This window comes from Lygodium microphyllum, chromosome 8 (genome assembly GCF_053477565.2).
Source record: "Lygodium microphyllum isolate KBCC chromosome 8, Lygodium_microphyllum_v1.1.10, whole genome shotgun sequence".
NCBI lineage: Eukaryota > Viridiplantae > Streptophyta > Polypodiopsida > Schizaeales > Lygodiaceae > Lygodium > Lygodium microphyllum.
The window spans coordinates 54,024,536-54,051,379 of NC_141142.1; the positions used below are offsets into that span (position 1 = coordinate 54,024,536).

General features: G+C 36.1%; 1 protein-coding gene across 3 annotated transcripts; it reads right to left on the reverse strand.

Annotated features, from left to right (window-relative positions):
* Positions 1–2,534: 2,534 nt before the first annotated feature.
* Positions 2,535–9,858, reverse strand: LOC148032292 (bidirectional sugar transporter SWEET16-like). 3 transcript variants are annotated; one of them, XM_087682936.1, is made up of 6 exons: positions 9,376–9,848; positions 9,212–9,248; positions 4,908–5,118; positions 3,367–3,525; positions 3,059–3,178; positions 2,546–2,949 (listed from the first exon to the last, which is right to left on the reverse strand). In XM_087682936.1, the coding sequence occupies exons 1-6, from the start codon at positions 9,407–9,409 to the stop codon at positions 2,719–2,721; spliced, it is 792 nt and encodes a 263-aa protein (XP_087539062.1). In that variant the 5' UTR covers positions 9,410–9,848; the 3' UTR covers positions 2,546–2,718. The 3 variants fall into 3 exon arrangements, with proteins under 3 accessions (XP_087539064.1, XP_087539063.1, XP_087539062.1); XM_087682937.1 differs by lacking the exon at positions 3,367–3,525 and having other exon boundaries at positions 2,541–2,949; positions 9,376–9,853; XM_087682938.1 differs by lacking the exons at positions 3,059–3,178; positions 3,367–3,525 and having other exon boundaries at positions 2,535–2,949; positions 9,376–9,858.
* Positions 9,859–26,844: the final 16,986 nt, after the last annotated feature.

Below are 26,844 nucleotides of genomic sequence, written 5' to 3' on the forward strand. Positions count from 1 at the left end.
ACACATATATTCATGAGTAACTTACCCGAGATCATGCATGTCCATTGTGTGGGCCACAGTTAGACTCCCGAAGGTCATGAACAATGAAGAAGATTATATATCAAGGATACGCTAATTTCTTGCCAGAGGGTTATGAACTCATGGAAGGTTTTCTTGGACGGAGCACGTATGAATGTGCAAAGCTGATACGAGTTGAAAATGGTCCACATGGAGTCATATCCAAATGGAATGTGACGATTCTCAGTTTTCTACAAGTTACTGTATTGGACCCACTTACAGATCAACCACTTGTTGGATTCCATGCATATTTTCAAGAACGTGGATAGCTTACTATGAGACCACATCACAGGAAAGAGACACTGTAGGGGCATGAATGGATTTGAAGGAGATAGGCAAGATGCAGGTGCTTTGGCCGCAGTCAAGTGCTGATGGTCACTTGTAGCTACCTCACGCTCCTTGGGTTTTATCCACTAAACAAGAGCACATTGTGAAGCAAATTATCAAGTCTATCCGCACTCTGACGGGTATGATGCATTCTCTCAAGTCAAGTTTTCTAAAGACGACCAATTATTAGGGCTAAAATCCCATGATTGGCATAAGATATGTCAGGTTTGTACTATGAATGGATTGTAAGTGGCTTGCATATTTTGCTATTTGGAGTGTAGTCATTGTTCATAATGCTTCCTCGTTTGTGGCAGTTTCTACTATCGATTACAATCGCATGATACCTTACTCTAGAAATATGTGAGGCGATTTACAGGTTGTCAACTTTAGTGCAATGGATCTCATAGAAGGAGATTAAGACGTCCTCTATTGAATTCGCAAGGCAGGGAGCAGTGGAGACAATTTGTCTTTGAGAAATACCTGCCCACTAGCATACTCACGATACAAATTCACATTCTTGTGCATCTTGTAGATGAAGTGGAGATTGTTGGACCTATCCATACGCGATGGATGTTTTTCTTGGAGCACTTCATGAAAACCCTGAAAGACTTTGTGTGAAAATAAGCTCGGCCAAAAGGTAGCATGGTTGAAGGTTGGTTGGTGTCTAAGACATTAGTACATATTTCACAATGTCTACCAACGGTGGATTCAGATAACAGTATGCTATGGTCTCGCTGAAGGACGATGATGGACTGCGCGGAGATGTGGTGGTTGGAAAATGCTATACTTAGTATTGCATTTTCCTCCTTATAAACATGGCTATACATTATACAATGTCATTACCTACCTCTTCACCTCATCTTCAATCAAATGAGCCCTCATAGGTCCTTTTCCATCATATACTTCTTTGAGCACACTTAATCATAAATCTTGTAGCACAACATAGATGGCATGGATTCAATCCCTCTAGGCTCAAGCCACACTTTGAATAAGGCTCTTCCTTGGTTGTGTAGAAGATGATACAAGATTTTGCCATGCTTTTTCTCTATATTGAGTCTACAATAGAATCTCCTTTCATGGAGAGGCTTGTGCTTGCATGGTGGGTAGGCTAAAAGTAAAAGGGCTTTATAAAATAGAGAGCTTAGGCTAGTTTGCGAATGTAGAACACAAAAGAAAGGCATAAGATTGAACCTCATGGTTCAACATGTAGTGCATTGAGTAGGGTCGATTGTGAACACGCAAGACTCTCCCAATGCGGGTGACTTTGAAATACATGTGTGCCATACCAATACTCTACATTATACTCGCATGCATCTTTCAATTTCTTTAGCTTTCAAATTTAATATAAAGTTATATAGAGTTCCTATCTTACTCTTACCATGTGATCAACTAAAGTTCAGGAACTAAATGCCCTTAACTAAAAATGTTCCTTAGTTGTCCACCTTAGCATGCATTCACCCAATAATCATGGAGACTCCCATAATGGAATGTGAAATAAATATGCAAGTTGAGATAACAATGAAATGTTTTTTATTTTCCTATGAATGGCACTCAACACCCACATCATGTGTGGACCTCATTAATGTTTATTGTTTTCCTATAATGGTGATAATCCTCACATTATGTATGAATCTCATAATTTGAAGTGGCATCCTCAAGATCCACAAGCTTTTGGTGTGCTTCTATATGATTATCACTACAATCAAAAGGAGGCATTAATCCACATATTTAGTATAGAAACTATGAAGTAATACTTTCTCAAGCCCTCTAAGTCTTAGCTTATTTACATGTATGGTTTAAAGACATAAGAGATAGAATAACATGTTTTTGACGTCTCACTTGATCTAAATAAGATACTCAATGGTATTTATTTGAAAAAACCTTAAATGGTTATACCATGATTCATCAACACCATGACAATTCATTTAGAGGTCTTTTATAGACTATTTTAACTCATTTAAATCATTGTTAAGTTTAAACTCTATAAGCTAGATGATAGGATAAGGCATTAGTACAACACTACATGGTAAAGTTGTTCAAAAGATTGCCATAACTATAGTATAAGGCATTAGCTACAACACTACATGCTAAAGTTGTGCAAAAGGTTGATATAACTATAGTGCCCCAATTTTTTGTTTTAAACATTGAAACTCAAAGTTGAGAGCCTATTCTTAAAATATGTATTTTTTTGTAATTTCACATGCATCAAATTTCATAGTACATTTTCATTTGGTGAATAAATAACTAGTAGTGAGGTTTCAATTCTTGATCTTTTAAACAATTTTTTTCACCCTTACAACATTGAGTGATTTCACTGTATATCCTTCATCCCTTTTATACATTTTTCTCCCCAATAGGCTTGCTTCCCTCCACTTTTGGAGGCATTTCAAGATCTATTGAAACAGAAGAAACTTTGCCATCTAATAAGTGTGGCTTTTCTTTATCCATATAAGGTAATGTGCTAATATCTTTGCCTGCTTGAAGTTGTTTGGGGTTTGCTTTATAATAAACAAGGTAAAGTATTAGTTGCATAATGCCGAGAAGAAAGCCAATTACATTTGGAACCTAGACAATAAATTTTTTCAAATTAGTAAGACTCAAGTAATTGAAGTACTCTCTTTACCAATAAAAGTATAAGGGTCAAAAGACTATTCTAATCTACTATTTGACTTACCCCAACAAAGAGATCTTGAGTAACCAATGCATAACTACCCCATATCCCTCCACATAAAAAGAGTGCCAAAGAGAGAAAGAAAGGCATGAATTCCACACTTTTCGTTGTGACTACTTGTTTCTGAGTACAAAGCCCAATACTAAGTAAGTCTAAAACAAATTGAGTAATGATTCTAAAATTTAACTTTCATCCAAGATAATGATTCTCATTATACTAGAAACTCCAGCATAACTTGACAATACATATAGTTTCTAAAAAATCAAATGAAAAAGAAAAATCCAAGGAAAGTTAGAGGATGTTGAGCTTACCATGATGCTCAATGGAGAAGCATACATACATATGGAGATAAGGTCACACAAAAATCCAACAATAAGCAAACGTCGACTACCTCGTGCACCCATAAGTGTGCCAGCTAGTATGCAACCAAATGAGCATACACAAAAAGAGAAGAATCGTATTGTTGACAACTGCACAATATTCTCATTGCATTAACTATACACATGCCAATTAGATAAACCATTACATTTTCACATCCAAGTTATAATATTTTCATGACCTTCCTTGAATGATCATAATTGTCACACTAAAGTGAAGAACTTTCATGGTCAATCATGTTATTGAACCTATCTTTTGTTACATACATACACACTAATTTTCCACATATTTACATTGAGAGTCCATGCATTTGTACTCAATTACTATTTTGAATTTTTGTTATTAAAGGCTTTGGAATATTTTAAGGGTTTCAGCTTATCAAAACCTTCTTGACTCTTGGAAAATGTTTGTGAAAAGGATGAGTCGAAGTTAGTACCATTAGGCCTAGATTATCTTTGTTAGTCTAGGGTGTTTCAATCCACTCCAGAGATGCACTTTGTTTGAGATGTTAATGTGTTAACACAGAAAGGAGTCTTTCCAATTAACCACATGATGTTGAATGGGTCTATGATAACAACCTAAATGAGGCTAGGTATTTTGGGAAGTGGCCTTAAGTTCATTAAGAAGTGCTAGTTGGGATTTTGTATTTGTAATGGCTCTTATAGTGAGCAATTGTGTTTTTATTGATCTTATTCTTTTGATGACCTAGTTGTATTTGGTGATAATTTAAGATATTTTAGCTAGTTCCACATGTTTAAGAAAATTGTATCATATTCAACTAGATACTTATGAAGAGTCCAAAACAAATAGATTCCATGCATTCCAAAATGACATATCTATGAATGTTCTACTTGTTTTGTTGTTGTATGATACAATAACAAAACCGTGTACTAAGGCACCTTTAACAATAAAAGTGAGTGTTGGGGGTACATTCGTGTGCCTTTTCTTAATGATTATGAACTAGGCTTTCTTGATTTTTGCATAAACCCTTGAGGTGTGTCTGACCAATGGTGTTCATATATTAAGCTAGCATATTATGTTGCTCAATTATTATAGGGTTGGATGAATCTAATCACTTGAAGATTATTATTTTTCTTAATGCTTCCATGCATACTTAAAAGTTGATTAGGCATGTGTTTGTTGAGTTATGCCTTAGCAATACATGCAAACATTGGTGAAACATTAGATATTATGTTTTCCATCTTAAGATTTCTAAACATTGTTTGCACAAAGTTCAAATGTAGGTTTTGGATATCTCTCTATTATCTAGATGGTATGTTACCCTATAGTTGGGAATACATCCCATCAATCATTCTTGCTCCACTATCATGTTTGCTTATATTCCCCTTTTGAAATACCTTCTTGCTACCTTTTAGAAAGAGTTCAATCTTTTACTTTCACTATTTAGTGCAACATTGTGATTCTCAACCTTTGCATTGCAAACGGAGAAAAAGAGCATGTGGTGATGACATACCTTTTGGGCTTTGGGTGCTAAAACAATGTAGGTGATTATGTAAAAGAGTTCAATTGCACATCCAATGGCACTTATAAGCATGACAAGGAAGCCCGTGGGACAAATAGCCCCATAATATGTCCATGCCATTTGGCTAAAAAAGCTCATCAAATAAGGCATTGCTGAGAAGTCCTCTGTCGCCCTCTTTCTAATTATACGACAAAATGTTGGCCTATTTTTCCAACAATCCAAACAAAATTATTAGCATGTCCACCACAATCATGTTAAACCAAAGCTAGTTTATCATAGTGATATCCAAATCTACTTGCTTGTTTGTTGGAACTTAAATACAATTTGTCTAACTTTCAATAGATGAATGACGTGCAACAAATGTGCAAATGTTCAGAGAAAGAAAACCATTGAAATGTTCTTGTGCACTAATGTGCGAATGTTTAGAGAAAGAAAACAATTAAAGTGTTCTTGTGTGCGCTAGAAGTAGTATCTCCATGTGAATGCTATGGATAATAAATTGATTAGTGCAAACTACTTATATATAGCATAGCCTATGTTTAACAAGTGTTTTCCTCCTTGTTTTGAATTTACTCTCCTTTTTTTTTAAACGCATGCAAGGACAAGCCCTCAAATTAATCCAAAAGCATATAAAGCATATGAAAGCTTGTGTTCACAAAAAGCATTTTCGATACAAAAAAACCTTTAACTCAAAATTTTGGAGGGCTTTGTGAATCAAATTACATGTGTTTTCCATTTTCTATAACTAAAGTTGTTGAGAAGGTCGGTCAAGCCTCAAGGGTTTAGACCTTCTTTTCTTAAATTTTGGAAGGGTTGTCAAAATTTTGCAATTCATTTTACATTAAATTTCGATTTTTAGTGAATGCTGACAAAGGATGCTAGCACATTAAATTAGCACGTGGAGCAGCGAGCGGCGGGGGCCTGAGCCGTCGACTCATGGGCTGGTGCCAGGTGGTGCGCGGATGACAGCAGCTTGGTTATAGGCAGACGCCTGTGTAGGGCCAGCAGGGTCTCACTTCCTTTGCCGCCAGGCAGAGAGAGAGAGAGAGAGAGTGTGTGTGTGTGTGTGTGTTTGTGGGTGAACTTTATTGATTTTGAGACAATAGCATTTCTGGCTTACACCACGAGGACTCGCATTTACATTTCAAGCCCAATTTGGATGTCTCGATGATTTTGGGCATCACATCACACCTAAAATTTGATTAGACACCTTAAGATTAAGGTCAAGGTTGCAAATGAAACCTAAGTATAAGGGGAAAGGTGTCACTATATACAGATATATATCTCTCTATATATAAAATATATATACATTGTGTGTATGTGTATGTGTGCGTATGTGAAAGAGTGTGTGTCGGGTCTTTGTTAGTTAGGCTTTAACACTAAGTTGTAAGATTCAATTTTACAAACCTTAAAATTTACACTTTGAAAAAAGTCATTCTCCTTGAATTGCGGTCTAGTTCTTGCCTCCTGAATTTCTAAAGGTTGAAGCAAGAAGGCTCAGAGTCTAGATGCATCATACTCTTTCTTAAATCAATCCATTCTTATTTTTTGGAGCATAGATTAGAAAAAGAACGCTACTCACTATTGCACTTGGTCCTCGGGCATGCCTACAACTTGCTATTAACATCAGACTTTAGAGACTACCTCGATCTATCTCGCAACATCTAGCTTGCAATCATGACTCAAGTTAGTTTTCAATCCTTATATTATTTTGCATTCATTGTGTTACATTTTTTGTTGCCAGTTTTGCATTTTTTGTTGTCAATTTTGCATTTTTCATGTGTTGAACCTTGAAGCATAAACTAGTATGGATTGAGAAATATCTAATGGCGACTTATTGTGCTGTCAATATTCATATAAGGTTGCCAAACGAGTCTCGATAGGCGCAATCAATGCTTGGTTAGTCATTACTTGAGTGATTGTTGAGCAAAATTAGTAGATACTAGAGTGATCAATGATTGCCCAACATGCACCATCATTGTGGCTCATCGCAATGATGATTCGATTTTCAAGCTTAGATCGCAATGATGATTTGCTATTGGAGTCTAAATGCATACATAACCATTACATTCTACATGGTCTTGATGCTTGATGGCTTGCAAAATGCCCAATACTAATGTTGCCTCATCGAATGGTATTGTTAAATGTTTGATGTAGCTGATGTGAAAGCTATAGCTAGATGACAAAACTACTCTAATGGCTTGATGCCTACTCAACCTTACTAGTCTGAGAGCCTCACTCTCTTGATGCCCAAAATTAATAGGAAAGTGTCAATATGATGCCCATAAGGCAAGCTAAAGGTGTCATCCAATCTCTATTGAAGCCCAACCTTGGGTATCGAATTTCAAGCTTAAGGTCCCACAATCTCCCACTTTTCATTAGCATATCCATGAAAGAATAAGGGATGCCCTCAGGTATGGGAGCCAACTATAGACCACCTAAGGAAAAATATTTATTTTTGGAAAGGATTTCACATTTTGCACTTTTCTTTTGGAGATTTGAATATATGAGCATCTAATGGATATCAAAAGGAATTAAAGGATTTTAATATTGAATTTTATTATTTTAAAAATAGTTTATATAATTTAACAAATACAATTTTGAGAGGTAAAGGTACACTGAGAGCCATTGATGTAACACTTTTTGGCAAATCAATGAGTGACATCTAAGCAAGATTCTCAGCATATTCTTTTTTTTAAATAACATCACCAACCTTAAAATATTTACTTTTTGGCACCAATTTCGCAATTGGCACCCTTACCCTAATTTGGTTGTTCAATGGGGACATTTGGTTATCACTCACAATAGGAGAGAGAGTGGTGGCTTTTGAGAAAAGGGGGCCTATTTTTTTCAAATAATGTGGTCATCTATAGATTGGTAAATAATAAACTATTTACAGTGCCCATCAAGCAAAGCTAAAAGCCATATATCTCTTTTCAAAAAGAGGCCCCATCTATGAATTGGTAAATAATAAACTATTTACAGTGCCCATCAAGCAAAGCTAAAAGCCATATATGCCATTTAGAAAAGGGAGCCTCTTGAGTCTTAATAGGACGTGACAATTCTTTTGTGAGCCTTATGGTAAAAGGGAAGTGTTAGCTTCGTGCACTACTGTAGAAAAACAACAGTGAAGCCTTCAATATTGGGAAAGGAGAGTGTGATTTGAGTTCAAACGGCTTGCTTCACACGTCTTTATGGAATTGAACAATGTGTGTGTGAAGGATCACTAACTCACTCACGCATCCACATAAACACACACACACACACTCTCTCTCTCTCTCTCTCTCTCTTTCTCTCTCTCTCTCTCTCTCTCTCTCTCTCTTTCTCTCTCTCTTGACTAGGTCAAGAGAGAGAGAGAGAGAGAGTGTGTGTGTGTGTGTGTGAAAGCACACCACACATGCTCTCTCCTAGTAACTCTCTCACAAAAAGTGCTCAATCACACTAACTTGTTCTCTCACAAAAGAAAACAATACTCCTCTCTCTCTTACAAAAGCATAAAGCACTCTCAATCTCACAAAAGGAAAAAACACTTGGAGTTGCTTTCTTCGGGGGTTCCCATGGAAAGGATTTCCTAGAAGGAACCACCCGAAAAAGAGTTTTTAATTCCAAATTCAAGCAACATCCCCGCAATAATAAAAAACAAATTAAAAAAGGGCTTCCTTGAATAGGCAAAATGTTCTTTTTCCCTTTTTTTAGTGAAGAAAGACCTTGAATATTAAGTTTTTCCATAAAATGAAGGAGGGTTATCGGTTGACACATCAATGTGAGGGGTTTTCTAAAGAGTCCAAGGGTTTCCAAGGAAAACCAAAAACGAGTCCATGTGACCTAGACCAATTTTTGGTTTTCCATAGAATCTTTTCAAAACCCCGAAGTGAATAGCTTCTCTCTCTCTCTCTCTCTCTCTCTCTCTCTCTCTCTCTCTCTCTCTCTCTCTAACCCACTACTCACAAAAAACTCTGCTTCAACTAGTAAAAATAAAGGCAAATTCTCAAAACAAATGATTTAGATGCTCAAAAATCCCTATAAAAGGTCAATTTTCTAACGAAATACTCCAAAAATCCATTGAATTTTATAAAGGCATAACAAAATTTCAACCAAAATTTTAGAATTTTACCTAGTACAAGTACACAAAAATGCCATTTTTCCTAAGCACTAATTCAAACTCCCCTTCTCTCTCTCTCTTCCCAATCCCTCGCAGATTTTATTCAAGAGAGACACTCCATACACAAAGAATAAGAACTATCAAGCTGAACCGCTGTATCACGACCAAAAAACCAAGAGTGTGGATGGCTTACACTGGTGATACAAAGACCGAGATAGAGATGACGTTTCCTGGCAAGTACCCACCCACCAGAAGCAGCTCATGAGCAGCGTTAATGGAGGAGAACCCAAAAGCCAAAGCATGCATGTAATCATGATTTGATGCTAACGTAATACATATTAATTACCAAAGACTTACCAATTACACCGATCACAAGGACAGCAAGCTCCATGGTTATATTTGATGGATATATTGATCTGTCAGACGAGCTCGAGGATAACGGCGGCGATAATAGACGTAGTAATAACGTCGATAATGATAATGCTATGCCATTCGCCTTTCAGACAAATTAATGCGTGATGCAGATCAATAGAAGCTGCGCTCAAAGTAGAAGAGTCATTTAGCTGGCTTGCATGATATACGAGTCGTTAATGGAGATGAGGCTGCATGGCGGTGGTTGCGCTTAAAGAAAGAGTACTAAGACGGTCATGGCTAATTAGATGGGTGTTCATCTTCGACACAAGCTACCTCATTGGCTTTATAGCTCCCCCATCCTGTATTTTAAACCTAGTGACCACGCTAAGTTGCGTGTTCATGAAACTAAGCTTTATCTAAGCTCCCTTGTAGTGTAATAAGAGAGAGAGAGAGAGAGTGTGTGTGTGTGTGTGAGTGAGTGAGTGAGTGAGTGAGTGAGTGAGAGGAGCTATCGTGTTGTGCTCAACACTTGGAATATCCTCCTTTGGCCCCCCCAAACCATTAAGAACATGGAATTGCTTTCTATAACTACCCTTGATTTGAAGCTTATTCAAAAAGCCAAAAAGCTCTAGAGCTAGTTTCTACCACTGGCCTTGCTAAGTACTAATGCATGAGTATGTGTCTGCCACCCTTTTTCTCTTAGAAATGAAACTTGAGTGAGCTTTTTGAAACACTTGTACAGAAGAAACAAGACAACCATGAACCTTCTTTGCAAATCTTGTCTCTACCCCAAGAAGGCTCACTTGTAGTTGTCTTACATATTGGATATTTCTACAAAAAACTCTAAAAAAGAGATGTAGGTGAAAGAGCAACCCTATATTAGACTGTATTTAAGGGATATGCTAGTTACTCTTTACCTGAACTATGTAAACATCATATGTTGTCTTAGATCTTAGTACAAGGATGATGTACTTTATAAATTCATGCATAATCTAACATATCCCCCCTCCACCCTTTCAGGACGCAACATCTTCCGACCCCTAATAGCCCTCAACAAGTGTTAGGAAAAAGTAAGGCTTAATAGCTTGATTATCGCTCCTCTATTGTCTCGTATAGTTGAAATATACATAGCACCCAAAATAACTATTTGAGACCCTCAAAATTATATATACTAATCAGTAGTATCATTGTGATGCAAATAGTTTGACACCATAGCCCAATGTGCACATCTTATTGATCTTGTACCAACATTAGAAAGTCTCATGTGAACTGTCCATATCAATATGTTTTTTTAGTCTTATGGTAGAAATGGAGTGTCAAACATGTTACAACTTCCATATAGAAGTACTTCCGTTGACCTTGTAATGCAACTTACCTACATGGATGCTTTTGGTGACTTAATAATTGCCAATGGGCTAATATTCCAACATTAGGTTTACAATTTTTATTAGGATCAATATGGTATTTTTAAAATGTAAAAAATGTAAATATGGTAATTTTTACAATTTTTATTAGGATCAATATGGTATTTTTAAAATTTCTATATGTAAAAAATGTATAAAAATGGTATTTTTAAAATACCTTATTTTGAACCAACTTGATGCACACATATATTCATGAGTAACTTACGCGAGACAAAACGTAAGTACTCACATAGATCTTGCATGATGGACATGATACATTTCTTCCACCATGTGATCTAGTTAAAACGACAATTTAATGTGGAAGTCTTCATGACAAGGTTAAATATATATTCCTTATATGGGAATTATTCATGCTGAAAATATGAAATACTTATGCAAAGAACTGCCCAATGTGGCTAATGGAAATATTTTATTTGGCCTAGTTGTGGGTCCCCATCAATGAAAGTTGTGGTTGGGTTTACATGATGATTGATTTGGTTAATAAATGTTGATAAGGGTTATGATGCTTGTAGCTACAATTAGCGATAGTGCCATGCCACTCTAGGATAACCTTAAGAGGCGTGAATAATTAAAAGAAGCACCCAAGAAAGAGTTTCATATCTTAAACCTTTACCAAAGAAAAACATTTAACATAAAAAGTGACATATTTGTCATTTGCCTTATTGTGCGCACTAGAATGAAGAATTTTAGATGTGTGCCATACAAAGTTGATGCTTCTATTGGATGAATTCAATGAAAGGCCAATCTCTTTTACCTTTTTCAAAGGTCTTGCAAAAGAGTAGTTCATCTTGTTGGTTTTGGATTTTCCATTACGTAGTATCTATGGACAGAATCTAGGATAAAGCTTTATTTTGCCATCCAAATATCCGACATATAACTCTCATGTAGTTAGAATCAAAACTTTTACAAATGTTACTCCATGGTATGAGTCCTAGGATGTGTGCACACATACATGCATAAACACACACATGCATGTGTACACACACACATACACACCCACACACACACATCATGGACAAATTTGGTTATGTCTTTCAATGTGAAAATTGGTGCTAGATTCAACCTCCCACTTCATTAATTCAAATAGCCTCAAGTCAATCATTTTGATTCAACTAATATTTAACAAATCATGAATACTAGGTGCTTCGCATCTAGATTCTCCTAGTGCTCTTGCACTAGTGTTCTCCCCATGCTTGCAGCGGGGTTTGAAAGCATGTTTCAATATGTGGAAAGAGGGTTCATGAGGTTGATATAAGGAACATAATTTGAACTTCAAATGATTTGGTAACTTAGACTAATACAATATTGAATACACTAAAATGTAATGTATGGGGATGTGGCACTCATTGATATATGGGGAGTGAAAGACCGACATTAATAGTATCAAACCTAAACTATACCTCCAAAGAACCCTTATGACTATTTCTCCAAGTTTCTCAAAGCCAAACATATTTAATGGCAATTTCTACTCACGTTGAGCCTATCATGGTATGCATATTATCCTCATATATTGAGTCTATAATTTGATGGTGATTTCTATTCACATTTAGTATACTATATCATGGATATTATCTTCACACACTAAGCTTATAACATTACATAAATTTGACAACCCATAAACTATATTGCAAATTTCTTCTTCTTCTTCTTCTCTCTCTCTCTCTCTCTCTCTCACATAATTAATAATTATTAATATGTATATATATATCTTAATAAAATATAATTATATATCTTTTATTTATAGTTAATTATTCATAACTAATAAATTATATTATTATATCATTATACATGTAATCAAGTACATTAAGTATCAATAATTATAATACATATATTATAATTAATCTCAAGACACAAATAATACATGAAAGTTAATTAAGCATCATAATAATTTATTAACTAATACTATAGATTAATGTTATATATTAACATATATACATAACATACAATGTGTATAAACATTAACCTATTCATTAATTATTACATATATATATATACGTTATACATATTTTATTAACAATTGATTATATGTGATATTATTCATGTGTTTTTGTAGTCTATGTATATTTGTGTGTGGTTTTAGAGTATCTATACTTTCCATGAACATATTTGACTATTAAAATTATTATCTCATTCAATATGTTCAATAAGAAAAGAAATTCGACTCCTTTTTTAATAATGTATTTGCATTTGTAGATGTTTTCAGAGTATGTATACATCGCATGCATATGTTGAATCATTAAAATATCATATCATTCCATATGTCTAATTAAAAAAGAAATTCATCTCTCTCTCTCTCTCTCTCTCTCTCTCTCTCTCAAAGGGAGGGAAGAGAGAGAGCCATGTATAATATTTCAATGACTCACCTTTTCTCTTCCCATGATCATATCTTATATTCAATTGAGAGAGAGAGAGAGAGAGAGAGAGAGAGAGAGAGAGAGAGAGAGAGAGAGAGAGAGAGAGAGAGAGAGAGAGAGAGAGAGAGAGAGAGAGAGAGAGAGAGAGAGAGAGAGAGAATAATAATTATAACCCCCCACTCGCCATTCAAGAAAAAACCCTCATTTTTTCTTAAATACCAAACGTATCCTCCTTGTGCCAGGATCTCTAAGGCAAAGCTCTAAATAATATATATAATAGATTAATACTATACCACTTATAGTGGATTTGGATAAACTTATGATTTAAAAATTAATTATATGTCAAATCTAAAGTATTACACTTTTCCTCAAAATATATCATCGTACCATCTTGCCAACAAAAAATGCACAAATCTGTACTAAAGATGCTAATCAATATGAAATGTAATGCATTAAGGTATGGATCATTGGAATTGTGTAGTATGAGGCACTAGCCTTTGTTAATTTGATAAAAAGACACAACAGAGCACCTAGATGCATTGTACTTAGACTCATAATATAGAAATAGTATTATTTTATTTTCTAAATTTACACATCATGATAATGCTTGCAAAATTCTAGTACTATTCATGAGCCCACAACTTATATTATACTAACAGATTTGATTGACAACAAGGAAATAAGCACAATAATATAATATATATACATGAGCTTTTGTGAACTAATGAGTTGTACAAGGGTATAAATTAATTACTTGTACAAGGATATATGGCCCATGAGTGTTTGTTGCTCACCTACGTAAAGCTTGTAACTCTAAATAACATAATCATAATAGTATAGTTATTTCTCGAGTTACTTCAATTGAAAATTGCATCTAGTCTAAAAATTGTACGCACTTTCTTTGAGATAGATCCACTTAGTATAAGATGCAAAAGATGATTGATAACTTTGTTATTTTTCACTAGTACTTCCTATGTCCAAGTAGGTTTCTATATAAATCAGTAGACTTCACTAATACTTTGTTATTTTTCACTAGTACTTCCTATGTCCAAGTAGGCTTCTATATAAATAAGTAGACTCCACTGATAGTTAGAAAATTTAGCCATGATATCTTGTGAGGATCTTGTGTGTAAACAAAAGTTTTCCACTTTGAAATAAGTTCTTTCAAATTTTTGCGATCTTCTTTGCTTCATAAGCTCTACATGTAAAGATGATGAGAAATGTGGAAACTTACTACAAAGGTACATGATTTTGGGTTAAAATGAGTTGCTTAAACTTGCTAGTTTTTGTTGTCTTAAAAGTATGCAATATAGTTTTTGTAGCACCACTCTATTCCCATCTCATTTCCACTTTCTTTTCTATGCTTTTATTTGTATGAGTACCTATAGCTAATTGCCAATCCATTTCAAGACACTTAAAATACCAATTAACAATGCAACAACCAAAAAAGTTCCAAAGATTCTATGAGGGATAAATAAGATCAAAGTAAGCTATGGCTTATTAATAATAATATGGGGTGATAAAGGTTGATTGATTTACATCCTATTGGCTTTGGTTCAAAAGGCTAAAATGCTTTATCACTTACAAAAGAAACTTGCATCGGCTTTGCTTGGACAAAGTATGTGCTCAACATTCATGAAAATTGATTTGTCTAATGAAAACCAGCTAGATTACATTGTCGATTCCTACATATGAAATCCTAAATAAATTCATTGCCAAAAAAACGGTAGCATCTTAAAAATAAAGCAAATACAAAATTTCTGTGATAACACAAATTGCATCTAGTTTCCATTCTCCTCAACTTATCACCAAAAGTACTTGTATATGCCTTTTGCACACTATGTTGATACAAGTGGTAAATAGCATGTCCCATTTTTAAATTTTTTGGTCTTGATGAAAGCATGTTAAAGTTTGGTTAAAGTGTGCCAAATAGCTTGACATCCATTTTGATGTTTCTAGTTAATGTCTAATGCTTTAAAGGTGTTGTGTTTCCAATCTTTACTTATTGAAGTTTTCTGGGTGCTCGTATCTCTCTCTCTCTCTCTCTCTCTCTCTCTCTCTCTCTCTAATCCCTCAATTATTTTTTGTATACTTGTAACTGTGTGTGTGTGTGTGTGTGATCTTGTCTATGTGCATGTGTGGGTATGCATGCATACATTTTATGATGCTTCATGATGGGTTTTCACCAATTGGGATTTCCCAATTGTTTGTATATAGTATCATAAAAGTTAGATAATAAAGAGCATGCTCTTCAAAATAATAAGTGAAGTTGCAGTATAGTCACGTTGGCTGATGAAGGGTTGTCCCAATATTCATAAGGGTTTTCTTTAAGATGTGGCAGCATAAAAATTTTGCAATGTATTCAAACTTGTGATAGAAAAATCTAATGTCAAAATATGTGAGAGAAAAGCTTGGATGTAGTGGGAGAGAAATGAAAGTTGCTCTAAAAATCCATGTGAAAATGAAGATGAAGAAAGATGTCAAAAATCTTGTAACCATATTACTACATTCTTTTGTGAGTTGACTATTGCATTTTTAAATCATTGTCAACTCCCAAGCCCCACCCACAACCCAAAGGCACCTTGAAGGTTAGATCACACCATATGATATTATATCATTCTTGTAGCCATCTAATTTTGTAAGCTATAAATTCCCAAAGTTTCTTCAACTAGCATAATATTTGAGTGCTCAAGACTACTACATAGATAGAAAAAGAACCTGTGCTGGAAACTATTATTATTACCCAAGAACTAAGGATGGTCATTCTTGTAGGCTACTATGCTACCATGCTACAAAATCCTAGATTCCTTTTGTGTATTGGCAATAGCCAAGGAAAACATAATCGAGAACTAAGGATAGTCATTGTTGTAGGCTACTATTCTACCATGCTACAAATTCCTAGATTCTTTTGTTAGTGGGAAAGAGCCAAGTAAAACATAATATTTGAGTTCTTGAGAGTAGCTCATAGGTACATGGGTGGTTCTTTTTGTGAGCTTTCTAACAATGGGAGTAGGTAGGCAAGCTTTCAAGTCATATGACTATAAGGTAATGACAAGTCAAGGTTAATCATGTTGGTATACTAAGCTTGTGTGAACAGCCAATGCCATTCTCACCCATGGCACATTGGACTACAAAGGTCATAAATCAATACCACTTGTGTATGGTAACTTGCAAATATGATCAAGTACACTTCATACTAGAGCAACAAAATGTGTTTTGTTATAAACTTTACAAGATGCAAGCTTCCTTGAAAACTTAACTTAATGTGTTTTGCAATTCATTATGCAAAATTTTTATCATCCCCATGTACTGAAATGAGAGTACAAACTAATGGTGATAACACCATAATAATATATAAAGATCAAAGGTGGCAAAGACTATTACACGAGAGAGTAAAATCTCACAAAGATACATGACATGGAAAGTATGTACAAAATCTTCAAAGTTTTACATATTTTACAACACATGTAAAATAGCATTTTTCATTCTTTTTTGAGTCTAAATAGTGTCACCCTAGGTCATTGCACCATCAACCTAGCTCCTTCCCATTAAACCAATTATGAGTATACCAGCGATGATTGCATTGTTCTCCTCAATGAAAGTGGATAGCAACCACCTACATGTCTAATTGCATTTTTTGTTAGCAATTCATGCATCATAAAAGCATTGGGTGTTAAATCCTCTTACCATAGCTTAGCACTTCAATACACAAGTTTGAGAAGAAATCACAACAAAAGCATGAAAGCAAGAGGGACTATATGACACAAGATTGGGTACAATCTCTCCCCATGCATTGAGAGGACTCTCCTCAATGTATATATTTCATTGATTTGATTTTCTTTTGCCCAAAGAATATTCCCTTTTATAAAAGTAGAGCAAGATTTTTGCTAATTAAGCTTGCTCAATTCAACTAAGGTTTTGAACCTTCATGGTTCTAGTAAATAATCAAACTCTAAGGCTACATAATAGCCCAATACCAATGTCAATATACCTGATAAATCATTCTAGTAGTAGGGTCAAAGTAGACTAATGCAAATTGTATTGTGAATGTTCCAATGTGAAGGTTGGTCAAGTTTAAATTCATTATCATTAATCTTCCTAGTATTTTTGAAAGGTCAACAACATTTGGGTTTCTATCAACACTTCTCAATTTATGATTTTCAACTCTTAACCATGTAAAATCACCTTCTTTGAATTCTATGACTCACCTTTCCTTGTTGGTTGGAGCCATATATGATTGGTGGTCTTTAACAATCATTTATTTCACTTGCTCAAAAAAATAGTGGATTGGTTTTGCACCAGATCATCATTAGCTAGTGTTTGATTAGACAAATGAAATACATGTGTGGGTATGCATCAATCATAAGCAATTTCAAATGGTGACTTTTTAGTAGTAGTGTGCGGTATGTTATTGGATGCAAACTAAACTAAATGAATGTATGTGTCCATGTTGTTGCGTGAAAACTAAACTAAATGGATGTATGTGTTCTAAGTTCCAGGATGTGAGATAGTATATGCATGCAACAAATCAAGAAATTTTCTATTAATGGCTTCAAGTTTTCCATTAGTTTTAGGATAAAATGTTGAACTAAAGTTATTCATAGAACAATGTGAAAAGTAAAAGTCAAAGGAAATTTGAAGCAAGGGAAATTATTTTTGGAGATATATTAACTTTTGAGCTTCTTCAAATTATCTTGAGGCACTTGTAGTTTCATGACATCTTTGTATAAATTGTGAATTGAGCTCACTCCCATGTAAATTGAATCATTTCTCATAGGCTCATCAACCATAAGGATGTGAGGGTTGAAATGATATGCATTATTCAAAATTTGACCTTAAACTAGTTAAATAACTTAAGAAGAAGTATGTTTAGTATAATAGACCAATCATGAGCCTATAAGGTAGTGGGCAACATGCCCAAGACACGTGGAAACCCCAATTTTTGTATAAAATGATAGAAGAGAATAGAGCAAGCTACTCATATATATGCAATCTTGAGTCTCTACACTTCTTATTACCCATTTTGGTTGGTTGCTTGAGAGTGAAGGAGAGGGAGAGAGTGAGAGTGCATATGAGGGTGAGGGACTTGAGAGGTGAAGCTCTATTCCCTTCTTGTTTATCTTTCTCCATCCCCTTGTTTGTGGTGACTAGTAGAGTTGAGGGAGAATGTGAGGATTGAGTGAGAGACGGTGAGGGACTAGTGTGCATAATATGAAAAGTTGAGAGTAAATAGGTGGCAAGTTGAGAGATGGACGACTAACATGGTTGATACTTTTGAAAACAATACGAGTTCATTCGTTTCCCACTTGTTAGACATAGATCCCACCAACATTTTAGTCCCATTGTTGGGACATAGGACCAAATCAATTACTTAGTTGGTTGTGTTCTTACTATGTAGCAACATAAGAGGCCACCTTGATGTGCACTTGGAAATGCATATGCCATTAAGTAAGAAGATTGAATTGATAAAATATCGCCAGTTTGATAATGGGATGTTTGATAGGAATGGAGTAGGTTAGAAAAAAAAGAAACTATCCCAAATCTCAAAAATAAAACTAAAAATAAAAACTAAAACAAAATCCAAAACAAGCTACAATCTTACCCTTTGTAGAGCACCTAAACACAAGCCTTGTGAATTTGTTCTTAGTCCAAATGTGTGAGGTGCCTCCTCCAATGTCTGTTGGAGGAGTCCTCCTAGTAGTCAATCGAAATTCATATCCATGCACATCACCATCTAGTCTCCCCATGGGAAACCTAGGATTTAGTTGAACATGGGAATATCGGTTCTACTTCACAGGGGAAGCATGGACAAGTCACCCCTAACAGTAATCTAATGCCCACTTAAGAAAGACCACTTTATAATCAATCAAAGGTAGGAGTGAGGTTAATACCACACTTGGTTCAAAGAGAGTGAGAGATGGGGGAGAGTGTAACTTAATCTCCCTACCCATAAGGTAAAATCTCAGCTCCGGCCCCCTAAAATAGTGTTAGACAAGGTAACTAATCCTACCGATATTGGGAGGGTCACAGTTTAATCAGCTCTCCAACTTATTGGGTCCACCCAACCATACGCACTCGATTGTTAGGATCGAAGCCTCCAACTTTGCTCAATTGGGTTTTCTTTATTTTTCTAATTAGCAAAGCATACTACCATGCTATTTGGACATATAAAAAATAGCTTCCTTTTATTACTTAGTTAAATTGGGTTCATTAAGCTCAATCTTTAGCACATAACAAATAATTCAAAAATCAAATAATTTATTTCATAATAACAAGCAGAACCATCACTCCGTAGAGTGGTACAAAACTGTCTTTCCATAAAAAGATACTATCCACAGCCTATGATAGGACCTTCCAATCCCTTGGGATTGGGCTATATGTGATTGAACTCCGTCTATGGTCAACATGGAACTTATTGGCTCAAAGCCCCTCTCAGCTTCCCTAAACCTTAGGAGCCGTCCTACATAGTAGGGGTACTTATCACTCGTCCCTTTGCCCTCTCAGGTGCTCAAGTGATTTAAAACCAAAAACACCTACGTCCCTCAGGAGCATAGGACCCCCATCCGCAGGTGAGTTTTTTCACACTCCGCAGAGTGTTAGGGAGCATTGGGTTGGGAACCCCAACGTTCCGAACCACCACAATCCACAACTCGTCTGGCTGTGATGAGCAAGGAATCATAAGAGACATAATTCATCATTCACAAATCCAAAAGCAATCATAACCGTAAAACATTTTTAACACACTTGTCAATGTATTCAATGCATAGAATCTATCCCCCTCATCAATTCCCGTGTTCTTTTCTAAAAAGCTATTGATAATACTAACATGTTAAGTACACTCTAACTAATCGTAATCCATGTAACAAACGTATCCTATGGGCTTTTCTAACATTACTAACTTATCCCTCATTTTATCATAAGATGCAAAAAAGAAATAACATAAAATAGAAAAATTAGGAAGTCGTAGAGTTAATCACTTGAAAGCAATCATTTTTAAATGTGCCAAACCTAATTTATTTCAACCATCCATCATGATCACGGGTTATGACCACAACCTCGGTTTATTGTGGAATGACCGGTCCTTCGAATTGAATGGATTCGGGGTTAACATCCACTTGCGCTTTAGCAGTGACTACTTCCTCGCATTGGGAAGCTCTTCGAGCATGCCCTTGTTTAGCATCTCGACGTCTCTTGGGATCCATGGAAGAAGCTTGATGGACTTGAGTAGCGCTTCTGCGTAGGTGTGGAGAGAGAGAGGCTCGAGTGATTGCAGCAAAGCTTCATCGCGTCAACAGCAAAGAGACTTTTGCATGGGTTGTTGTTCTGACGTGATGCTCTATCCCTGCTTATATAGCAATCAAGGGGAGGGGGGGGATAAAGAGAGAATGCTTGCTTTTAGCCTTTTCGATGACATCATCGATGATGTCAGAGAGAGTCTCCGTTTTTGGGCATCGTCGGGTGAATGTCACTCCAAGGCGGCGACCAAGGCATACTTGGCAATAGGCTATGAAGGCTTCATTGGTGCCATTGGTTGCACATGATAAGCTCCCACTAGCTTGTAGGGAAAGCTTCCCGGGAGGTCACCCATCCCAACAGTGTTGTCACCTACGTGCACTTAACTGCTAGGTGACTATCCACTAGGCTAGTTCTTTTTGTTGTTCTATACTACAAATAAAGTTTTAATAAGCTTATCTTTAGAGGGTTTCCCAAGCCTTCTTTCCATGAACTAGCATATAATACCTCATCAACTATCTTCATGATTAGAGCTGGTTTTAAAAATGTGCAATCTGTACCATTTTGTTTTCAACATAAATCAATTTTTGGAATGTATACGCACATTGTTTATTAAATTAAACTAAGTAATGGGGACATTACAAAATGAGAGATTAATAGGAGCTAGAATAGGTGGTTTCCTTGAGTTTAATAGTCATCGGTCATCAAGGAAGGCATTAAAAGACTTTGAAAAAACTTAGAAAATAAGAAAAATGAAAGGGAAGTCTGAACTCTATGGCAACTTGGTGATAAATCATAAAAGCAAAATGTTGGTGTTAAGAGATTAGGATGCTTTTTCTATAATTGATCATGGTAGGAGAGGGAAGTTTTTTACACATGCAACTTAAGATGGTTTTTTTAAAAATATTTTTTCATTTCAAAAATATTTCTAAAATTTATGCAGAGAAAATTATTATTGTTTTTCAACATCAATAGTGTAGTGGAGAAATACAAAGATCAACAAGAGCATATTGGCCACACATGTTAAAGAAGCCTTTGAATTGAATATCACATCCTCATCATCAATGCCTCCTTATCTTCAAACAAACATAGGGCACATACAATTCCATTATCATTTATGGTTGATTTATTTCTTCTTGCTTCCAAGCTAGTATTAGGACTTTTTTTTTTGTTTTAAAGAATACTACAAGCTGAATTTGAAAAAGTGGTTTTTATATACAATTGTTATATAGGGTATCAATCCTCGTTTGAGGGCATATACATAGCCATGTTAGTGGTTATACCATCAATATTCTAAGGGGATTTTCTACTAGGTGCCTATTCTATAGAACTCAAATTGACTTTGACCTAAGAGTCAAAAAATTTCCCCAAAAAAATCTCTAACATGGAGCTAAATGCCATTTTTGAGACAAAGTAGTGCCTTTGTTGCTTCCTTCTCCTTCTCTTGCACAACATCCTTCTTCTCCCTCTTGGATAAGTATACGATGATTGGTTGGAATTCTCCTACATGAAAATCTTCTTCTCCCTTCTTGGACAAGTACATGATAATTGGTTGGATTTCTTGCTTTATCTCTTCTCTGATGATGATATTCTTGCTAGTTTCTAATTGCAAAATAAGAGTTTTTTCCAATTTATAGACCCCATCTAGCTGCTTATTATTAAAAACAAACTTGTTTTTGACTATGCAAATAGTCCACATGTATAGACTTCTAACTAGGGTCCAAAGGACTAGAGCACATAAGTTGGCTTCTCCAATTATGATTTCTCTCCAAGTATATGGGGAGGGGTGGCACAGAAACCTAATTCTATAGAGTTCTTTGAGAATATTCCGATTAGGAGGGCATTTGATAAAGAGATGTGGAAGGGTCTCTCTAAGAGTTATATTGACCACATTTCCCATTTCTTTTACCTATTTTAGTTTCTTTTTCATTAGTCCGAATAGCCTTATGGAGAATTATTAAAAAGAGGCATGAGTGCTTTGGGAAAGAGTTACCAACCACATTTGCTCAAACCCATAATACCATTGGCCTCATTGCTCTAATCGAGGACCCCATCTCCGATGGTTTGATGATTACGTTATGGTCCTTCCTTCTAATTCTTGGTCCTTCTAGTGGAAATCATCGAGTCTAAAATGCATATTCAATTGAATAAATAAGGGATTGCAACTTGAGGCATGTTTGATATCATTGTGAGGTATTGATTGTATGACCAAATTGAACCAAATAGAGTCTAATGCTGAAGAGCACCCTGCCACGGCACAAATCGAACCACGAACCGGCTAGGTAGAGGCTGCAAATACATTGCTGGCCATGAAAACCTGCAAGAAAACTCTCATTCTCACCAAGAATCCATATCCTCAAGACACACAAGAGGAAGGCACACAAGAAATTCGACAATTCTTCCATCCTCACCCTCTTCCTCTTCCTCACTCTCCATTAGATTTGACAAAGGAGCACAAGAGAGAAAAGCAAGAACAAGAAGGCAAGTGTTGTGCCAAAATGAGAGAGAGGGAGAAATGAACCGTGACAAGAGAAGATAAAGGAAGAGAGAGGGTGTAACCACCTCAACCTCCCACCTCCCCAAATCTCACGGCTGCAACCACCTCCTTTTCCTTTCTTGAATTATAAAATTCAAATTTGCATACATTGACTAAGGTCTAAGGACCTTTCATTTTTAGCATGAGACAAAAGGGTTTGACATTTCCTTTTCCTTTCAACATTTTTTTAATGTGAGCCTTTTGGACTACACATTTTACATTGCTTCATACACAAATTTTGACAAAGGGATACAATTGCAATGAGTCATTTTACAAAAAGTTGTTTCCATGTGAGCACATTTTTGTGCCTTTATTTGCACAAATTTCCTGGTTATCATTCCTCCCACACTTAAGTGTGAAGCGTCCCCGCGAACAAATTTGAAGAAGGACCACAATCAGCACTTGAACAAATCTTCATATTCATATTCATCTTCATTTTCTTTGTATTGCCATTGGATAGGGAAAAGAAAATAACCACACAATAGAAAAACATAACTAGGTCGTAAAGCCTAGGTAGCAAACACCCAAAACAACAAAAACACAAAGGATAGGGCTTTCCAACAAATTGAATGCAAGGCCAGCGTCACTCTCAAGATAGGTCGAAAGATAATCACCAATGAAGCACATAAGAAAACCCAAAAAGATATAATAATAATAAAGCACACCCTTGCGAAAGATTTTGCATTAGAGTTCTCCCACCCGATGCTTTTGGAAAGGAAAAAGAGAGATGGGCTTTATTAAGGATATAAGTAAAAACAACAAAAGGTCTTGTATGTTTTAAACAGTAAGAGATTTCTTGGTGTGAAAAAGGGATTGAGAAGAATTGAAACATATGAACAAAGAGTTATATGCAAAAGTGGTTGATTAACGTCAAATATTTATATAATTCTTGTTTTCCTTTCACCACCTGATGGAGGATAAGGTAAGAAAATGGTTCAAATATTTGAAATGCCACATGGAAAGATTAGAAGACAACTTCAGCTTTGAAACCGTATGGCGTAGAAGAGGCGTGGGAAGATGGAGATGATTAGACGTTGGCTAGATGTGAGGATTCAAGAATGCGGAGGAGCTGGAGCCATATGCGTATCAGGGATGATGCAGGGGCCATGCTATCATCAGTAGGAGAGAGGAAGTGGAAACTGTGGATGAGTTAAGGCCACAAGGGCATTGGTTTTGGAGGAGGGGGTGGAGCTTATAACTCGAAGAGGGGGGAATATCACAGTTGGGCAGATGTCTCTAGTTACGTGTAGTACTGGGATGTGAGGTGGAGCTTGGACATGGCCCTTGGTAGCAGCACTGGAGGATCATTGCTGCCCGAAGGGGACTGGAGAAGGCGGAGGGGCATTGCAAGGATGAGGGTGAGAGGAGAATTGTTAGGAGGTCCTATAGTGCAGGCGGATGAAATCTTTGGCCAACCAATTGCTGGTGGATGAGGAGGTGTGGAGATTGTGGTGCAAAGGTTGGAGAGTCTCGTGTGCCACATGAGCCTGCATATATTTAGCCAACATATATTCTTCTCTTGAACATATGTTTCAGGGATTTCCAAGAAGACGTCGTCTCTCCATAAATCCTTTCCTCTTCTTTTTCATCTTCGTACCTTAAGGTCATAACTGAACTAAACTCCTCTTCTTGATCATTGTAAATCTCTTCATGAGAATGCAATTGGAACTGAAGACCTTTGTGCTAATCAGATGCAAACTCATCCTCTTGCAAATCTTGTAGCCACCTCTTTCCCAGCCAGTGCACCAAATGAAGAGCACCCTGCCACGGCACAAATCGAACCACGAACCGACTAAGTAGAGGCTGCAAATACATTGTTGGCCATGAAAACCTGCAAGAAAACTCTCATTCTCACCAAGAATACATATCCTCAAGACACACAAGAGGAAGGCACACAAGAAATTCGACAATTCTTCCATCCTCACCCTCTTCCTCTTCCTCACTCTCCATTAGATTTGACAAAGGAGCACAAGAGAGAAAAGCAAGAACAAGAAGGCAAGTGTTGTGCCAAAATGAGAGAGAGGGAGAAATGAACCGTAACAAGAGAAGATAAAGGAAGAGAGAGGGTGTAACCACCTCAACCTCCCACCTCCCCAAATCCCACGGCTGCAACCACCTCCTTTTCCTTTCTTGAATTATAAAATTCAAATTTTCATACATTGACTAAGGTCTAAGGACATTTCATTTTTAGCATGAGACAAAAGGGTTTGACATTTCCTTTTCCTTTCAACATTTTTTTAATGTGAGCCTTTTGGACTACACATTTTACATTGCTTCATACACAAATTTTGACAAAGGGATACAATTGCAATGAGTCATTTTACAAAAAGTTGTTTCCATGTGAGCACATTTTTGTGCCTTTATTTGCACAAATTTCCTGGTTATCAAATGCTAACCACAGGAATTTCTACTTGCAGTAAGGCTAGATGGTTATTCGAAGTATTGACCAAGGCTTGTATTATTTGTGTTGGATTATTATCATCCATTTGGCCTATATATTGGTAGCTTGTCTATTGATAGTTGGGATTCAGAGTCCCCCCTTTTTTTTCTCTAGTGTGTAAATTGACCATGCTTGTTTGGGGAGCTTGTGACCTTGGAATCCACTACAAAGGAAGTTACAATATAGAGTATCCATTAGTTGTAAGCATGTATGGTTGGGCTTCCAATAGGCTAGAAAATAGGTGCATAAAGGGTAGATGAAATGGTGTGGGACTAGCTTCATGGCAACTAGTCATTTTTTGGAAGCCTTTCCACCTCTCCTCTTTTTTTTTTTTTTTTGTGTATATCAATGACCCATTTCCATCTTTGCTTAATTGTAACACAAAATCCCATGGAAATGCCTAGAAATTTAAATATCAAACCTTTGTGGATGATGTGGCAACCTACATCCAACAACCATTAAGGTGCTGGTTTAAGGGTTGATCTAATTCTTGTCTTAGTGTGGTTCACTAGGGACCTTAAAGCTTTGCTATATATTTGAAGGCAATTTCAACAAGTTCTAAGGGATTGTTCTTTATTTTTCATAGTGGCCTTGGTATTATCCACAAAGAGATTTGATAGCATGTGCTTATTACTTTGAGGTAGTTCAATCCTATCAATATATATATGCCTTTCTTGTTCCTCCATAACCCAACCAAGCACATCATTTGCAATGGCATAAAGTAATAGGGCTAAGGGGGGACAACCCTATCTTATGGACCTCAAAAGGACATAGGGATTCAAGATTTCACAATTGATTGCCACTCTTGCTATAGTATTTCCAAATAAAGTGGATAACCCTTCTTTCCAATCCCATATCTTGTAAACAATGTAAGATCAATCCCATTCAATTATGTCATAGGCCTTATCAAAATCTACTTTCAAAAAGACAATGTCTTGCTTTGTTTTTTGGGCATATTCCATGCCTTTCGACAAGTCTATTATGGCATCAAGAATATATGTGCCTTTAGTGAAACCTTTTTGCTCTTTGTATATCCAAGAGTCCAAATGGAAGATAGTCTCCTTGCTAGTGTTTTTGCAAAGACCTTGTAGGCAAAGCTTAGGCATGTAATAAGCCTCTAGTTAGCAAGCTCCTCTTTCCCATCCCTCTTGTGGATTCCATTTACCTACCACTTCATTGATACATAGGGGAAGGCTCCCTTAGAGATGACCTCTTTCCAAACACAAAGTAATCGGATGATTAGAAATTCCTTGAACTCCTAATAAAAATTGTTGGGTAGTCCATCAATGCCCAAAGTCTTTCCTTTAGCCAAAGCATCAATTGTATTTGAGAGCTTTACTTCGGTGAAATCTAATGCACATTTGAGTTCTTCAAAAATGACCCTTTTGTGATAACTAGTCTACCCAAGCTTGCATCTTTTCAGGGTCAAATATGGTGGGTTGGCCAAAAATACCTAAGAAGTAGATGTGTACAATTTCCATGTTC